This window comes from Silurus aristotelis (genome assembly GCF_946808225.1).
Source record: "Silurus aristotelis genome assembly, chromosome: 11".
NCBI lineage: Eukaryota > Metazoa > Chordata > Actinopteri > Siluriformes > Siluridae > Silurus > Silurus aristotelis.
The window spans coordinates 20,608,142-20,627,612 of record NC_139584.1 but is presented as its reverse complement, the minus strand read 5'-3'; the positions used below and the strand labels follow the sequence as shown (position 1 = coordinate 20,627,612).

At 36.9% G+C, this 19,471-nt stretch overlaps 1 protein-coding gene across 1 annotated transcript; it reads left to right on the top strand.

Annotated features, from left to right (window-relative positions):
* The first annotated feature begins 8,037 nt into the window (after window positions 1–8,037).
* On the top strand, window positions 8,038–9,760 carry ndufa4l2a (NDUFA4 mitochondrial complex associated like 2a). The gene is made up of 4 exons (XM_083553512.1): window positions 8,038–8,285; window positions 8,588–8,673; window positions 8,858–8,918; window positions 9,154–9,760. The coding sequence occupies exons 1-4, from the start codon at window positions 8,244–8,246 to the stop codon at window positions 9,208–9,210; spliced, it is 246 nt and encodes an 81-aa protein (XP_083409638.1). The 5' UTR covers window positions 8,038–8,243; the 3' UTR covers window positions 9,211–9,760.
* Window positions 9,761–19,471: the final 9,711 nt, after the last annotated feature.

The following is a 19,471-nucleotide window of genomic DNA, read 5'->3' as shown; positions in this document are numbered from 1 at the left end:
CCTTCAGTGTGAAACTACAATTTTCATAGTCATGAAAATAAAGAAAACTCTTTGAATGAGAAGGTGTGTCCAAACTTTTGGTCTGTACTGTATATATAATATATATAAACTTTTGGTCTGTTCTGTATATATATATATATATATATATATATATATATATATATATATATATATATATATATATATATATATATATATATATATCTTGCTTTCTGCTCAGTGACACTATTATGCTGAAAGTTAATACTACAGTATCATTCAACAAGGAAATGTTAATGATACACCATTCTGTACAAATGTGTTCTACTGTATCTATACAATTGTATTTGTGGCAGCTGCTTAGTAAAGGCTCACATTTGGGTGTGATGGTCAGGTGTTCACATAACTTTGTGGCATTGTAGTGTGTCTGAGCTGGTGTATAATAGAGGTGTAGGAATATATCACGAAATCCATTCCTGCTAACCTGATACAGTGCTGAGTGTGGATTAACTTCATATTTCTATTGCATTTGGACTACTTTTATAATAAAAATCAAATAAACTGTTGAAAATCATAAAATGTAGACAAATAAAAACCATAAAAAAGTCTTGCAAATGTATAAAGATTAGCTATTAGAATTATATACAGCTGTATGTGCACTTAAAAAAAAGTATAAATATATTATTAAAATAATAATAGAATAAATAAAAAATATTACAATCGTAGCTGAAAGATTCTAAAATTTGAGAATGTATTTGCTACATGTCTGGTTTCCATAATCCTACACCTAAACATACCCAGCTGTGCCTATATATCTATTAAATACCAACATTGTTGCAACAGAATTATTGTCTGCATGCAAAAACAATGATTTCTTCCTTCCTTCTTTTTTTTTTTTTTGTGATGAAATCTGGAACCTCTGTGTGCTCTGTATTTTTAACCCTAAGCAGACCCTTAGCCATGAGGAGTTATATGTGCAAACAAAATGAAGTGATCTAAGCCAAGCTGCATCGTTCTCTTATAATCTTACATGAAAAAGCTGTATGTTCTCTGGTAGTCAACATACTCTTACAGGTACAATACAGTAAAATTTGCATTAAGTAAACTATGTGCTCTGTTGTCCATAACCGAGATAATCCATTTACCTGAGAAATAACCATTTATCTCTGTTTCTATTTAGTTTTTACTTGAACTATTTGTTGGACTATTTCTAGATACCCTTGACTGAGTTAGGAGATGGTGTGTGCATCGAAATGACGTGGAAACTGTTTTACTTTGTTACACAATAACGAATGCTCGCATTATCAGTTTTCTGTTTGAATTATCAGTTATCTGTATCGTTTTTGTGGAATGCTTAAAGATGATAAATTTAAACTCTAAACAGTGTTTAGACCTCAGGGGAGAGGACAGGGATGCCCATTTTCTGCTGAAGTACCAAATAAACCTTTTTTCTTATTTCCGAGTTTTTACATATTTTCCCATCACAACCTAATCTAAAGTTTCTTTTGTACACAGAGTAACTGCCTCTGTAAGCTTCATAAACTTTAGCTGTATAGTCTCTCTTTTTCTGCTTATAGATGCATACCTCGTACCTAATAAAAACTTTAAAAATCAAAAAAGTCATCTATACACACTAAGATTTCATACCTATTTGCATTGTCAGCTGCAATTTAAAATATTTTTAGAATATTTAACAATCCATATTTTTCTAAGCTTTACCCCAATCCTAGTAATGAAGCCTACAGGTGTAACACATGCAAAATGGTTGGGAAGTGGTACCTGCTCCGATTTCCATAACCCATATCCTAAGCCCTAACCTTCACCCTAGCACACTTTGGTTTATAAACCTATGTCATCTGCTCATATCTAATGTCTGGAAGCTGTACATGCTCTGGTTTCTGTAAACATAACCCTAGCCCCTAAGCCCAAAAGTGTAATACATGCTAAAATTGGTCATAGAAGTTGTCTATGCAAATATAATTCCAAAGCTACTAAAATGTAATGTTTAAATGCTATGTCTGATTTTTGTAACCCAAAATTAGCTTCATACATTTGTTAAAAAATTCATACGCAATACACGTGAAAAAAACTATTCGATTTCTAACCTTGTTGTATAATATCTGAATGGAAGTTTGGAGGCTACATGTCCTCTGGTTTTCTTTAATGTTCCTAACCATATTTATTGTAATACTTCTACTCTTAGGTCATAAATAAACATACTTTTCACTGAGAGCGAAGTCAAATCCAGTCTCATATACTGTATTGAGAGACAGTTGCAGTAATTAAGGAATTTAATATCATGAATAATTTTTTAACCAAATCTTTAGAGAAATAAAAGAGCAGAAAAATATGTAAATATTTAGTATTTTGGTGACTGGCCCTCAGGTATTTTGGTAGGTCTGTGCTCTTATTTGGCCAACTTCAAAAAATAGTTTAAACTCTGGGTTTAGGGGGAAAGTTTTAGTGTTATGGAAACCAGAACAAGTACAAGTTACGTTTCCAACTTAAGATTCTTGTTTTGAGTGTTTATTTTGTATTTTCTAGTTTGTATTATTCATGCAGCCATTGCATTAGGGTTAGGGTTGCATGAACCAGAGCACATACAGCCTTTATTCTAGTGGATTATCTTAATTCTATCAGATAACAATGCCAACCTCTAGTTGTGTATGTAACAGTGGATAATTGGCAGGTGTGTTGTTTAAACACCTGGATATCATCTTGTATGCATGTGCACTCATTCTTAGACTTTACCACAACCCACCATGGTGACATGGCATAGTATGACATAGTATTTGCTATAACATACAGTCCCAACAATAGCTCTCTTTCCCTGAAAGCTTCTCATTTTGTTCTCACTGGATGAGACGAGGTTTCAAATGACAGGAAGCCCTAGTGGCTATCTATTGTTTACAGAACCGCAATTGCATATGTACTCCGAATTCTAGCAGTTTGCTGATAGTTTCCTGCTACACAACATTGGGATACATTGCCTACAGTACTTACATACAGACTGGCTAGCTAAGAACTGTTTACACTTTGATAGAAATGGATTTGATTTGAATTTGGTAAAATTGTAGTGATTCTTATATGAACCCAGCCATTAGGGGGGCACAAGCCGGTGTACTCTTAGTGCCGGTCCCAAGCCCGGGTAAATGGGGAGGGTTGCGTTAGGAAGGGCATCCAGCGTAAAACATGTGCCAAATCAAATATGCGGATCACAAATGAGAATTTCATACCGGATCGGTCGAGGCCCGGGTTAACAACGACCGCCACAGGTATCGTTAGCCGACAGGGTACCGGTGGAAATTGGGCTACTGTTGGCCGAAGGAGGAGAAGGAGAGGAGGAAGGCGTCTACAGAGACGGTAGGAAAAGGAGCAGTGTAGGAGAGTAGAGGTTCGGGTTGGTACTTTAAATGTTGGTACTATGACGGGTAAAGGGAGAGAGATAGCTGATATGATGGAGAGGAGAAAGGTAGATGTGTTGTGTGTTCAGGAGACCAAGTGGAAAGGGAGTAAGGCCAGGAACATTGGAGGTGGGTTTAAACTGTTCTATCATGGTGTGGATGGGAAGAGAAATGGTGTAGGGGTGATTCTGAAGGAAGCGTACAGTAAGAGTGTAGTGGAGGTGAAGAGAGTTTCTGATAGGGTGATGATCGTGAAGGTGGAAGTTGAAGGGATGATGATAAATGTCATCAGTGCCTATGCTCCACAAGTTGGCTGTGAGATGGAGGAGAAAGAAAGATTCTGGAGTGAATGAGATGAAGTGGTAGATGGTGTACCTAGGAAAGAACGATTCGTGATTGGGGCAGACTTTAATGGGCATGTAGGTGAAGAGAACAGAGGTGATGAGGAGGTGATGGGTTTTAAGGAGAGGAATGTGGAAGGGCAGATGGTGGTAGATTTTGCTAAAAGGATTGAAATGGCAGTGGTGAACACATATTTTAAGAAGAAGGAGGATCATAGGGTGACGTATAAGAGTGGAGGAAGGTGCACACAGGTGGATTATCTTCTGTGTAGGAGATGCAACCTGAAGGAGATTGGAGACTGTAAGGTGTTGGCGGGGGACAGTGTAGCTAGACAGCATTGGATGGTGGTCTGTAGGATGGTTTTGGAGGGGAAGAAGAAGAGGAGGAAAGTAAGGTTTGAAAGAAGAATAAGATGGTGGAAACTGAAGGAGGAAGAGTGTAGTGTGAGGTTCAGGGAAGAGGTCAGACAGGGGCTTGGTGGTGGTGAAGAGGTGCCGGATGATTGGGCAACTACTGCAGGAGTGATGAGGGAGGCAGCTAGAAAAGTACTTGGTGTGACATCTGGAAATAGAAAGCAAGACAAGGAGATGTGGTGGTGGAATGAGGAAGTGCAGGAGAGCATTAGGGGAAAGAGGTTGGCAAAACAGAAGTGGGATCGACAGAGTGATGAGAAAAGTAGGCAGGAGTACAAGGAGATGCGGCAGCAGGTTAAAAGGGATGTGGCGAAAGCCAAGGAAAAGGCATATGAGGAACTGTATAAGAGGTTGGACACTAAGGAAGGAGAAAAGGATTTATACCGATTGGCCAAGCAGAGGGATCGAGCTGGGAAGGATGTACTGCAAGTTAGAGCAATAAAGGATGGAGAGGGAAATGTGTTGACTAGTGAGGAGAGTGTGTTGAGAAGATGGAGGGAGTATTTTGAGCAGCTGATGAATGAGGAAAATCAGAGAGAGAGAAGGTTGGAGGATGTGGAGTTGGTGAAGCAGGATGTAGATAGGATTAGTAAGGAGGAAGTGAGAGCAGCGATTAAGAGGATGAAGAATGGAAAGTCGGTTGGACCAGATGACATACCGGTAGAAGCGTGGAGATGTTTAGGAGAGATGGCAGTGGAGTTTTTAACCAGATTGTTTAACAGGATTCTGGAAGGGGAGAGGATGCCTGAGGAATGGAGAAGAAGTGTGCTGGTACCGATCTTTAAGCATAAGGGAGATGTGCAGACCTGCAGTAACTACAGGGGAATTAAGTTGATCAGTCACACCATGAAGTTATGGGAAAGAGTAGTGGAAGCCAGGCTGAGAGAAGAGGTGACCATCTGTGAGCAACAGTATGGTTTCATGCCGAGGAAGAGCACCACAGATGCCTTATTTGCTTTGAGAATGTTGATGGAGAAGTATAAAGAAGGACAGAAGGAGCTGCATTGTGTATTTGTGGATTTAGAGAAAGCGTACGACAGGGTGCCGAGAGAGGAGTTGTGGTATTGTATGAGGAAGTCAGGTGTGTCAGAGAAGTATGTGAGGGTGGTGCAGGACATGTATGAGGACAGTGTGACGGCAGTAAAGTGTGCAGTAGGTACGACAGACTGGTTCAGGGTGAAGGTTGGACTGCATCAAGGATCGGCCCTGAGCCCTTTCCTGTTTGCAGTGGTGATGGACAGGTTGACGGACGAGGTCAGACAGGAGTCTCCCTGGACTATGATGTTTGCAGATGATATTGTGATTTGTGTTGAAAGTAGAGAGCAGGTTGAGAAGAGCCTGGAGAGGTGGAGATATGCGCTGGAGAGAAGGGGAATGAAAGTCAGTAGGAGTAAGACAGAGTACATGTGTGTGAATGAGAGGGAGGGCAGTGGAGTGATGCGGTTGCAGGGAGAAGAGGTGGAGAAGGTGGAGGAGTTCAGGTACCTGGGGTCAACAGTGCAAAGTAATGGAGAGTGTGTTAGGGAAGTAAAGAAAAGAGTGCAGGCAGGGTGGAGTGGGTGGAGAAGAGTGACAGGAGTGATTTCTGATAGAATAGTATCTGCAACAATGAAAGTTGAAAGTTTATAGGACTGTGGTGAGACCTGCGATGTTGTATAGATTAGAGACAGTGGCATTGAGTAAAAGACAGGAGGTGGAGCTGGAGGTAGCAGAGCTGAAGATGTTGAGGTTTTCGTTGGGAGTGACGAGGATGGACAAGATTAGAAATGAGTTTATTAGAGGGACAGCACATGTAGGATGTTTTGGTGACAAGGTGAGGGAGGCGAGATTGAGATGGTTTGGACATGTGCAGAGAAGGGACATGAATTATATTGGTAGAAAAATGCTGAAGATGGAGCCACCAGGTAGGAGGAAAAGAGGAAGGCCAAGGAGGAGGTTCATGGATGTGGTGAGGGAAGACATGCAGGTAGTTGGTGTAAAAGGGTGGTATGGAGACGGATGATCCGCTGTGGCGACCCCTAATGGGAGCAGCCGAAAGAAGAAGAAGAAGAAGAAGAAGAAGAAGTAGTGATTCTTATATGCAAGTTCTCGTTAACACATTTAACACTATTTGACTATTTGAGTATAAAGTATCAAAGAAATTACACAAAGTTACACTTTTCGTTGTCACCCGGATGAGGATGGGCTCCTTTTGTTCCTCTTAAAATATTTTTTTTTTGGTCTCCATGCAGTTTATTTCTTGTCTTCATGCCACATTCACCACTGATTTTTACAAATATTTTATTACATCTTTATAGCTGGATATATTTGGGTCTGCCCAATGTTAAAAGTCCTATATACATTAAACTTAATCGAAATGTATTGAATGTCTTTGAGTTAAAGGTCATTCAGGAACCAGCTGGTCAGTATTGCATGCAGTGCACACTCACTACCATGCAGTTCTCCTCCTGGAATACTAATGATCACCGGGAAAAGGGGCGGTAGACCAATACTGTACGTATGTAAAAGTAAATTAAATCATCTTTAATCAGGATAGTAATTCTATACCGTTTTATATCCATATTTATAAACATACATATATATAAAAGTACAAAGGTACTTACTTTTGCATGCATTTAAGTAACAAAAGTAAAAATACTAATCTATAAGAATAATATTTCAATCATTTATGCAAGTTCTAATTTTGTATAGACACAGTGAGAGTGACACCCTCACTCCAAGCATATTCTCATGAGAACCATGGGATTATGCTTGGGGTCCCGCGACAGGTTTCTATTGAACACAATTTATGTTTTTAGTTCAAATTTGTGAGGAACAGCACATTTCTCTGAAAAAGGAGTGGAGTAAAATATAATGCATTAGAATGTACAGTAAAAGTTACCTTCATAAAAACAACAAAAAAAAATTTATAATGAAAATACAGAAGAAGTACAGATGCCTGGCCAACATACAGTACATAAATATTGCATTACTGTCCTCTAATGCCTAGAGTGCTGTGCATTTAAAATATAAATACATTTTGTACAGATGCATTGGCCTGTCTGGAGAGGCCTTAAGGCACTTCAACATGCAGGGAAGGTGACACAAGTGGAAATTGCCTGGCAAGGTGTGCCAAGACATTTTCTTTTCAACTGAGACAAAGGCTGAGGAGAAAAGCGTCTGCTCCAGACAGTTGAAGTTTGTGCCTCTCTTGCTATTCCGTGCCACAGTCGCCATGGCTTGCTCATTAGGGATAAATACACATCGTTCACTTTTTAACTTAAAAATTCTGTAAAGCTGCTTTGAGACAATGTCCGTTGTGAAAAGCGCTATAGAAATAAACTTGACTCGAATTGACTATTCCTGGTAATGGTATTTGGCCTTTAGTAGCAGTAAACCTGTTCTGGCAGCCCTATGGGGATGCTTAATTTCAGTTTAATTGAATTGTATTTGTATGGAGCTATATGATATAGCCAGTTAACATTGGCAACTTGCCTAAACATGTTTTTTCAAACTAGATGGATTTTATGTATTCCAAATACTATGAGTCTTCACATGCTATACATGCTATATAAGACTTTACCCTACTCCAGCATGCTAAAAAGATTTACTGTGCTTAAGATGCACATTTGCACACACTTGTAATGCTGCACAGTTTGTGATAGTGTTACCTACACGTATGTATTTGACTGGATGCTAAAATGAAATGATAGCATACTTTGAAGCTGTAAAAATGTATAAGGAGTACAAGTAATCCATACCTATATTATTCAGAAAAAGTATAATACTTCTCTACAAAAAGTTAAAAACCTTTATTAGTGGGCTGTCTCTCCCTCTCACTGCCTCTCATACTTTTTTTCTTTTGCCATTCTCCTCCCCATCTCCCTCCTTCTTATACTCATTCTCCACCCTCTGTCTTAACACACTGTCTTTGTTTCCCTTTCACCTATCTACCCTCCTCTCTCTCTTTCTCTCTCTCTCTCTCTCTCTCTCTCTCTCTCTCTCTCTCTCTCTCTCTCTCTCTCTCTCTCTCTCTCTCTCTCTCCTCTTCTTCTTCTTTTTCCCCAATTTTCCTTCTGTGACATTTTTTCCTCTTGTCTCCTCTCTTTTGTCAAACATTGCAGCTATGCTTCGCTTCATGCGTGACCATGCCAGGAAGCACCCTGGAGTAAGTTTACAAATTTTGCTATAACATTTATTATGCTTGTTTATGCTTTTCTTCAAGAAGAAATGTAAAGTTATACCTATACTTATTTTGCATTTTATGCAAACTTTGTCTTTGTCTTTCATATGTGCATATTTTTTTCTTTCCTTTTATTTGACCACAAATCTAAACATACCTAAAATTGCATAATATACACTTTTAAAGGTCATTTTTGGTCATAGGCTATTATCTGTTGGTAGACTATTTCTGTAATTGTATTATGAAAATTCGAATACCAATTTGATTTCTCTTGTGCTCTGTTTCAGCTCATCCCACAGATTTTTTTCATATGCCTGGGAATTGGAGGTGCTGCAGTTTATCTGGTTCGTTTAGCAAAGGGACCCCATGTTACGTAAGAACGCTCATATATTACTTATGCAGTTCTGATAGTCATGTTATGTATTTCATTTTTATCAAGTAAACAGAACTAATTGGTAAACAAGAAATAGTAAATTCCCCATGGGTAGAAGATTCAAATTTTGCTGATGCCCCATTTGTTTTGTTGTGTAAAATGGCTGCTGTTCCCACATTGTTAGATGGAACAAATCTGCCAACCCCGAACCATGGAATCAGCTCAGTCCTACCTATCAGTATAAGGTGTGTTTATAAGCATTAACTTCTTTTTAAAAAATTGCTTTTGTTTGTAGCTAAATTAGCATGCATACTATAAACTTCAGTCTTGTCTGTACATTACATTAATTAAAATAAGAAGAATGGTTCCTTATCCATGAACGTTTTTTGTTAAGTATTTTTTCTTTCAAATATAGCAAACGATGTTTGGCACTGCATTTAAAGCTTTCTCTGTTTATTGTTTATCTTCCCTTTCCTGTAGTTTCTAGCTGTAAACACAGACTACAAGAATCTGAAAAAAGAAGGACCTGACTTCTAAAACACCATATATGAGGATATCCACATTTAGCAAACTGCTAAGCACATTTCTGTCTGTTTGATATTTGTATTGAGCGGTGAAGGTGTATATGCATGTAGGTGTATCAAATCATAATGGTAAAAACAAATTATTAAAAATTTTGCAGTATATGAAAAATCATAATCACAGCTTGCAGTAAAACAAAAAAAAATCTAAACTTTCACTAAAATATGCCCAAAATGACCTTGATTAAGATTAAGATTTATTTTCAACAATCACAAACGATATATGCTGCAAAAATAGTGGGTGAACTGTGGGCAAAATGCAACAGCTTTAATCTTAAACATCAAGGTCACATTACGCTTATATCATTGTACAGAATAGGTATTTTATATATTATTGATTGCTGGTTGACTAAAATGAGAAAACAATGTAGTAGATTTGTGCTATAATAGACTGTATTTCCATAAAGTGTATACGATTAACTGTTGACTTTTTTTTTTTTTTTTTTTTTTTTTTTTTGCAAATGTCATAAGATGCAAACTTAATAAAAGAAAATTAATATCCTGTATTTGTTGAATGTGATGTGTCATTATTGGGGGTCTATGTGAGGGTTGAAGAGTTCTGAAGGAAGGATCAGGCACCAGACGATGGTCTTTGGCTTTTATGTTTGAACAACAAACAAGTGTGATGATGGATGTGTGGGATTTTCCCCTTGTTAGTGTTGATTAGATGAGAAGCAGGACAAAGAGGCAGCTGGGCATATTGATGTTATCGTGTAGACCGAGTACTTGTTTCAAAGCCCACCATTCATGCTGCCATTGCATAAGTGCTCACTTATCCATGTGAGGCAGCATTGTAGCACTGACATAAAGTAGCACTGGCTTACAGACCCAACATTCATTTGGAAATTTACTTCGCTGAAGCCCTTGCCTGAAATGAAGAGAATTCAAGGTGTAGAAGTAACCATTCTGGCAAGAAAAGAAAGGAAAGAATGTTGGGTAACATTATGAAGTACACATAATTCAAATGTTATATGCTGCAAAAAAAAATTACATCTTAGCAAGTGGACATATCTTTAATATAGTAAAATGTTATATATATATATATATATATATATATATATATATATATATATATATATATATATATATATATATATATATATTCAGGGTTGGGCAAAGATGCAACAAAATGTATTTTAAAATAAAATACCAAGTACCTAAATTTTAAGTGTATCAAAATAAACTACAAAATACAGCAGCCACACCATGTGTCAAAATAAACTACTGCATTTTTGTATTTAAAAATAATCTTTTTACAAGGGAGCATGATATTTTCTTTGCAGACCTTCCATCAATTGGCCTATTTGATTTACTCTATCCTTTTTCCATTACACTGACTCAGCTTATTAAGTAAACAATGTTTGTTAGCAACAGTTTTTCTCAGGCCGAGTCACGCAATAAATCTGACATATGCAATCAGTTAACAGATCAAATGTTCACATACCCTGGGATCTGCTAAATGAATTTTATTTTTTTTTTTTAAGTAACCAATAGTTTAATGTTTGACAGTCTGCGAATGACTCATAATTGTACACTAATTTAGTTACTTGGTGTTTGGTAACGAAGGGCTATTTTGCATCAGCAACACTGAATAAATGGCAAAAAAGTCATTTATACAAAGAAGACAACTGATGGCACTTGTATTCATAGCAACTAGTTTCTAATTACTTCATCATTTAATTGTTAATCATAAATATGATTATATATAATGTGTCAGGCCTCTATTTGAAGATGTCCCCACCTTCTGTCTGTCTTTTATATGCCATCTTCATCCACATGGATCAATTTTCTGTTTTGATCTCAACAAGTCTGGGCAAACTATTGAGTAGAAACCAAACATCTGCATTTTTATGATGTCATCATGTAGACTTCTTGCAATTTACAGTAATCCACACGTTTATCACGGTGGTTACGTTCCAAAACCATGATAAACGGACGCCACCCCAAAAATGCTATTTTATGTATACAGTACTGTACTGTATTAACATTTTACCTAATTTTATATTTCATAATTATATTTTTATTAATAAATGTCATTATTTCAACATAGAGGTTCATAAAAACAATTCCCTATAAGTGTTTTGGTCTATTGTGCTATACACAAGAGACCGGGAATATCAGCAAAACATTCTAACCGTGATTTATTTAATGTAAAAAAATTAATAAATAAATAAATAAAGTCATTTTTATCATCTCTTTCAAATACAATTGACAAAATACTATTTTATTTTTCAAATACATATTTGAAATACATGTATCATAAATGCTGCCCATCCCTGTATATATATCTCACAAAAATGAGTATACCCCTCACATTTAAGCAAACATTTTATTATATATTCTCAAGGGACAATATTATAGAAATTAAAATTGGATACATTTTAGTCAATGTGCAACTTAGCAGTAATTATACATACAGCCATTCAACATACAGCCATTATTGTCAAAATAGCCGGCAACAAAAGTGAGTACACCCCAAGTAAACATTTCAACACTGTATCCAAAGTGTCAATATCTTGTGTGAGCACCATTGTTGTCTAGCACTACCTGGGCATGGAATTTACCAGAGATGCACAGGTTGTTGTTGGGATCCTCTTCCACTGCTCCATTAAGACATCACGGAACTGCTGGATGTTAGACACGTGCCGCTTCTCCACCTTCTGCTTGAGGATGCCGCACAGGTGCTCAATAGGGTTCAGGTCTGGAGACATACTTCACCTCTCCATCACCTTCACCTTTAGCTTACTCAGGAATGCAGTTGTCATCTTGACCATCTAGATAGATAGATAGATAGATAGATAGATAGATAGATAGATAGATAGATAGATAGATAGATAGATAGATAGATAGATAGATAGATAGATAGATAGATAGATAGATAGATAGATATACAGATTAGTAAACCAATTTTAAGCCAATGAGAAGTACTCCGTCTTGTACTATTAGCATATAATATGTATTTATACATAAAAAGATTTAAAATGATCTGCAAATAAATTAAGAAAGCTATAAGCTTGAAATGACTAATAATGCCTAGAAAGAGGTTTATCATATATGTACTCATATTGTACTCATATTGTAATTTTATAATTAGAAAGACCAGTTCAATTGAAACATATTAAAAATATTTTTTAGCATATGCACCATACATCTCACAAAATATCCAAAAATATTAAGAGGGGAAACTCATGCATTCATTTTTTTGTTGTTTCTAATTGAATGGGTGTGATTTCTTTCTCTGAATGTTTTTTGGTGCTTGATAAAAATTAATTTATTTGATATACTGTACTTCATCCATTTATTGTAAGAGTTATTGTTGCATGTTTCGGTGCACGAGTAGTTTCACACCCAGCAGAAACACTGTCAAAAAACATTCAGTTCCGTAAACTTCCTGTGTGTTCAGCCTATTTGTAGAATTCAAAGTAAACACAAGTGAAAGAACATACAGCATTATTCTGAAAGTGGCCTCCCTTGGTTTGTACTGTCAACACATAGGTCATGAGAAAGTGAAAGAGGGATGAGAGAAAGCAAGAACCAGATGTTTATTTCTTCATTCATTGCATTGAGCTTTTGACAGCAGCTGGACCATATGCAAAAATAGCTTTTTATAAATGGGGTTCACATATAAAACATCTTTACATTTACATTCACTTCATTAAAGTTACTTATTACAAGTACTCTAGTTATATCTGAAAATCTTATAAATCCCCTCTCCCCTCAACAACAGGAAACAGGAAATATTCAGATTTCAGTAATTACAGGAAAAGCTTCTTCAATCTGATACTGTGTTTCTGAAAACAAACTTTTTTAAGACATATGCCCCAATCTCTCACATTAATTAAGTAATCAGGTATGTTACCTGGTGTTTACCTTCAAGTAGATTTATTGGTGTGTTAATAGCAGGTGAAAATCAGTTTGCAGTAGATATGGTGCAGGATGATACAGGCCTGGTGGAACAGATCAAATATATTAGGAGTGTCTGTCTTTGGTCAAAGCTTTGGGGGAAAAAAACCACCCTTTGCAGCAAACCAGCCCTCCAGAACTGCCCCGCTGCTGTAATAATCACATGAAGTGTAAGAACATTATTTGTTTTCTGTGTGCTATCAGAAAAAGGTGGTAAGCACTTTTATAGACAGTAAGCCTCAAGAAAGTAAATGTAGAAAACTGGAACAAGATGAATAATCTATTGTCTCACATCAAAGCCACTACAGTGTTTGCAATGTGTCCAACTCTCTAGCATGACACTTCCCAAGGGACAACAAGGGGCCAAATAAACCTGTGTGTTCAGTTACTATATGTAGGTGGTGGGGGTGGAGGTGAAAGAGGGCAGAGAATAAATCAAATTTCATGCATCTGGATTATATGTTCGTTAGTGATGTATACATAGCTGCTCTGCAGTGTTACAGTTTATGTTCCTCTTTCATCTTGTACATTTACTAAAACATTTAATGAGAAGTAGTCCAAAATGTAGCTTTAAATGTTAATTTCAATTCCATATTATTTGTATTGTGCTTTTAATAATAGACATTGTCACACAGAATCTTTACAGAAATAAATAGATAAAAATATACATTTATATGCATAAATTTAGATTAATATATGTACAATAAATTATTACATAGGTTATATAAATATAAGGCCTCTGGACAGTGTAGATGTTTATTCTGCTGTCAGCAAGAGTCCATAAATTTAAATGTACTTTAATGACTAGTATGAAATGTTCAGACAAGATCATGTGAGGATGAGATCTTCTCTCAGGGGGAATAAAAAAGTGTCTTGCACTGGGAACAGTGTGACATTTAGTGGCATAAATTCCCACTCTAGCGACAGAGGAAGACACCAAAGGTCTGAAACAAGATTTCTGTAATGTAATAAAGCTATATTTAATAGCCCTGTTTCAATAAATCCTGGAGAAATAAACTGAAATACAAAAAAATATATACATGCAGATTTAATTTGAAAAATGACAAAAAATGTAACTTATTTTTATTAAAAAATTTGGTACAACAGTACTGAATTAAATGTATGTTACTGCATGTAATTCAATGCCTTTAATTCATAACCCTTTTTACTGAACATATATAAAAAGTGGTTGTTGGTTTTCTACATTATTCTTTCTTCATTGTCTGGTGTATTCTTGTTTGCATTATTTTTTTGTTTACTCTTTAAATAAAAGAAACAAATGCACTTGTATCCGCTCCTTTCCTCTCATGTAAGGATAATAAAACTAAACATTTTGAACTTGCCATAGAGATGTACATCCGTAATGAGCGAAATGCTGTTAAGAGATGATGCATTCATGAAGCATTTCAGTGAGATGTGCTTAAATAGGTTTAATGTAAGTGAACCTAATGTAGAGCCTAAGCAATTCCAATTTAAAAAATTCCCTATCGTATAATACATTTTTAAGTGCAGCCTAGACATTACTTAACTCAACAATTTAGAGCAGTGTTTTTGCTTTTATGCATGTATTTATAGGTGAGGAATATACAGTGAGGAAAATAAGTATTTGAACACCCTGCTATTTTGCAAGTTCTCCCACTTAGAAATCATGGAGGGGTCTGAAATTGTCATCGTAGGTGCATGTCCACTGTAAGAGACATAATCTAAAAAAAAAAAAAAATCCAGAAATCACAATCTATGATTTTTTTAACTATTTATTTGTATGATACAGCTGCAAATAGGTATTTGAACACCTGAGAAAGTCAATGTTAATATTTGTTAATATATAATATTGTATATATATATATATATATATATATATATATATATATATATATATATATATATATATATATATATATATATATATGTATATATATATACATACAGTGAGGAAAATAAGTATTTGAACACCCTGCTATTTTGCAAGTTCTCCCACTTAGAAATCATGGAGGGGTCTGAAATTGTCATCGTAGGTGCATTAATTTGTATGATACAGCTGCAAATAAGTATTCGAACACCTGAGAAAGTCAATGTTAATATTTGGTACAGTAGCCTTTGTTTGCAATTACAGAGGTCAAACGTTTCCTGTAGTTTTTCACCAGGTTTGCACACACTGCAGGAGGGATTTTGGCCCACTCCTCCATACAGATCTTCTCTAGATCAGTCAGGTTTCTGGACTGTCGCTGAGAAAGTTTGAGCTCCCTAAAAAAGATTCCCTATTGGGTTTAGGTCTGGAGACTGGCTAGGCCACGCCAGAACCTTGATATGCTTCTTACAGACCCACCCATTGGTTATCCTGGCTGTGTGCTTCGGGTCATTGTCATGTTGGAAGACCCAGCCTCGACCCATCTTCAATGCTCTAACTGAGGGAAGGAGGTTGTTCCCCAAAATCTCGCAATACATGGCCCCGGTCATCCTCTCCTTAATACAGTGCAGTCGCCTGGGCCCATGTGCAGAAAAAAAACCCCAAAGCATGATGCTACCACCCCCATGTTTCACAGTAGGGATGGTGTTCTTGGGATGGTACTCATCATTCTTCTTCCTCCAAACACGTTTAGTGGAATTATGACACAAAAGTTCTATTTTGGTCTCATCTGACCACATGACTTTCTCCCATGACTCCTCTGGATCATCCAAATGGTCATTGGCAAACTTAAGACGTGTCTGGACATGTGCTGGTTTAAGCAGGGGAACCTTCCATGCCATGCATGATTTCAAACCATGACGTCTTAGTGTATTACCAACAGTAACCTTGGAAAGGGTGGTCCCAGCTCTTTTCAGGTCATTGACCAGCTCCCCCCGTGTAGTTCTGGGCTGATTTCTCACCTTCCTTGGGATTATTGAGACCCCACGAGGTGAGATCTTGCATGGAGCCCCAGTCCGAGGGAGATTGACAGTCATGTTTAGCTTCTTCCATTTTCTAATGATTGCTCCAACAGTGGACCTTTTTTCACCAAGCTGCTTGGCAATTTCCCCGTAGCCCTTTCCAGCCTTGTGGAGGTGTACAATTTTGTCTCTAGTGTCTTTGGACAGCTCTTTGGTCTTGGCCATGTTAGTAGTTGGATTCTTACAGATTGTATGGGGTGGACAGGTGTCTTTATGCAGCTAACGACCTCAAACAGGTGCATCTAATTTAGGATAATAAATGTAGTGGGGGTGGACATTTTAAAGGCAGACTAACAGGTCTTTGAGGGTCAGAATTCTAGCTGATAGACAGGTGTTCAAATACTTATTTGCAGCTGTATTATACAAATAAATAGTTTAAAAATCATACATTGTGATTTCTGGATTTTTTTTAGATTATGTCTCTCACAGTGGACATGCACCTACGATGACAATTTCAGACACCTCCATGATTTCTAAGTGGGAGAACTTGCAAAATAGCAGGGTGTTCAAATACTTATTTTCCTCACTGTATATCTGTACACATGCTTGTTAGTGGTGATGAAATGGTGTGTATCTGTAAAGATGGTAATTAAAAACAACAAGGAGCATAAATAATTATTTACATGAATTCGTTTACAGTTGTTAAACAAAAAAATAAAAGTGAAAAAAAAAACCTGTAAAAAAATACAAATACATGTACACGAAGAAAACGAATTTACATGCATGTACAATATTTGGCTACTGTTAGATGGTTGACAACTGGCCGTCAGAGCCATAATGTGGTTCATCCTCAAACTGTTGCCCAGTGAGGGGAGCCCACCATTTAATATAATGTTTTTGTATGATGTAACATTAATATTTTACTTCTAGATGCCTATAATATTACAGCATGACAATACCCTTGTGCACCAAGGAAGTTCCATGATGATGTGATTTCCATTGGTTGATGTAGAATTGTCCTGCACATAGACCTGATCGCAACTGAACATTTATGATTATCTTTGGGATAAACTAGTAAGCTACACCCTTCTCTCATGACATCAGTCAAGACAATTTTTGTATGACTGAATGGATTAAATAAACGGGTAAATCCTCAAAGCTGCCTACCAGAATCTAAAGGTTAGCTTAAATCTTAATTCAATTCAATTCAATTCAATTCAATTCAATTCAATTGAGTTTAGTTAAGTGCAGTTCAGTTTAATTTAATTCAATTCAGTTAAATTCAGTTCAGTTCAGTTTAATTTATTTAAGTTTTTTGTACAGCACTTCCAACAAGGGACCTTGTCCCACAGCAGTTTTATATAAATAAATAGCTTACAAATATACATTTTTAAATTTATTAATTTGTCTTGATAACTTTATCGCTAAGACGAGGGTTAGTGATCAGAAAGTCAGGGGTTCAAGTCCCAGTAACATTGAGATGAAGCCCCAACTATATAGTGTGGTGGCCTACTATATGCAGGCAACCTTTACATTTGTTAGAGGGCTTTCAGCATATCTAAAAAATTACAGTAACCAAACACAAATCTCATAAACACCTGAGAAACTTTTATTTATCTCATAAATAAAACTTCAATCAGCTTTGCTTTCCTCTTCCTAACGTCACAGCCTTTACAGTGTATCCATTAGTCTTCAAACCACAACATTCCAGGTTAATGCATTGCAAGGTGAAACTAGCAGCATTGTTCCCAAAAGGAACCCAATACCTGTGGATCTTCCCTCTCTGTGCACAAAAAACACCTCTTTCAGTGAGATTTCTTTCAAGACACAAAAAGACACACTTTTGTGCTACTTAAATAAGTCAGATTTGCTCTGAATTTTAGATGCCTCCTCAATATTCACTTCACACAAAGATGCATATTGCTGAATAAGTAATATTTTGCTTCACATATCCTGTTTTGAAGCTGGGGTCAGTGCCCCTGAAGCGGAAAAAGGTGTCAGGATCTTGCTCAAACTTGGCAATACTGGGATTTGTATCCCTAATGGTCTGGGTACAATCACAGAGGTTATTTAGGAGAGTAGCTGTACTGATTGAAATCATAGCTGAATGTTAAATTTTGTGACATTTTGTGACATTTTGTGACAGAGATGCTACGTAATTGGAAAGTTTAGCTTCTAGCTGCATGTGGTCCTAGTAAAGGTATTTCTGTCTTATCCAAGTTGAGCAGAAGGAAGTTATCAAGCATCCACTGTCTAATGTTCTTTACAGTCTCCTCAACATTTTTAAGCTGATCTCTCTCATCTGGCTTTGCTGAAATATACAGCTGTATTTCATCAGCATAGCAATGGAAGCGAATACCATGTTTATGTATAATTTCACCCAGCATTCAAAAAGAGAAAAGCAGTGGGCCTAAGACAGATCCTTGTGGAACACCAAACTTTACCTCAAAGAGTGTGGTGAACTCACCATTTACGTCAACAAACTGAAAGCGATCAGTCAAATAAGACCTAAGCCAGAAGAGAGCTGTTCCCTTTATTTCAACAACATTCTCAAGTCTAGCAAGTCAAGTCAAGTCAAGTTTATTTGTATAGCGCTTTTCACAACAGACATTGTCTCAAAGCAGCTTTACACAAATCAACAGTTAAGGTGAATGGTGTGAATTTGTCCCTGATGAGCAAGCCGTGGCGACTGTGGCAAGGAAAAACTCCCTTAGATGTTATGAGGAAGAAACCTTGAGAGGAACCAGACTCAAAAGGGGAACCCATCCCTATTTGGGTGACATCAAGAGTTTGATCATAAATCTTTCAACAATACAGAACACTGGAGAGTGAGAACTAACATGATTACTGGAGTATAAGATTATAAGTGATGTTCTTTCTGCAGTCTTATACAGTCTATATGGTTAGTAGTTCCTAGTTTTATAAGCTCAGCATTTGTGATCATCACAGATCCAGCATCAGCTTGCTGCTCTGTACCTCTAAATAATGAATTTCTAATCCTGTCTAATCCTCATCACTCCCAATGAAAACTTCAACATCTTCAGCTCTGCTACCTCCAGCTCCACCTCCTGTCTTTTACTCAGTGCCACTGTCTCTAAACCATACAAAATCACAGGTCTCACCACAGTCCTATAAACTTTCCCTTTCAAACTTGCAGATACCCTTCTATTACAAATCACTCCTGCCACTCTTCTCCACCCACTCCACCCTGCCTGCACTCTTTTGTTCACTTCTCTAACACACTTTCCATTACTCCTCCACCTTCTTCATCTCTTCTCCCTCTAAGCGCACCACTCCACTGCCCTCCCTCTCATTCACACACATGTACTCTGTCTTACACCTACTGACTTTCATTCCCCTTCTCTCCAGCGCATACCTAGACCTCTCCAGGCTATTCTTAACCTGCTCCCTACTCTCAACACAAATAACAATATATTCTGCAAACA

Excerpts from the sequence above, each read along its gene's own strand:
- ndufa4l2a (XM_083553512.1), top strand. The coding sequence starts at position 8,244 with ATGCTTCGCTTCATGCGTGACCATGCCAGGAAGCACCCTGGA. Across the intron at positions 8,674-8,857 it reads GCAAAGGGACCCCATGTTAC|ATGGAACAAATCTGCCAACC; the intron begins GTAAGAACGCTC and ends CCACATTGTTAG. Across the intron at positions 8,919-9,153 it reads GTCCTACCTATCAGTATAAG|TTTCTAGCTGTAAACACAGA; the intron begins GTGTGTTTATAA and ends CCTTTCCTGTAG.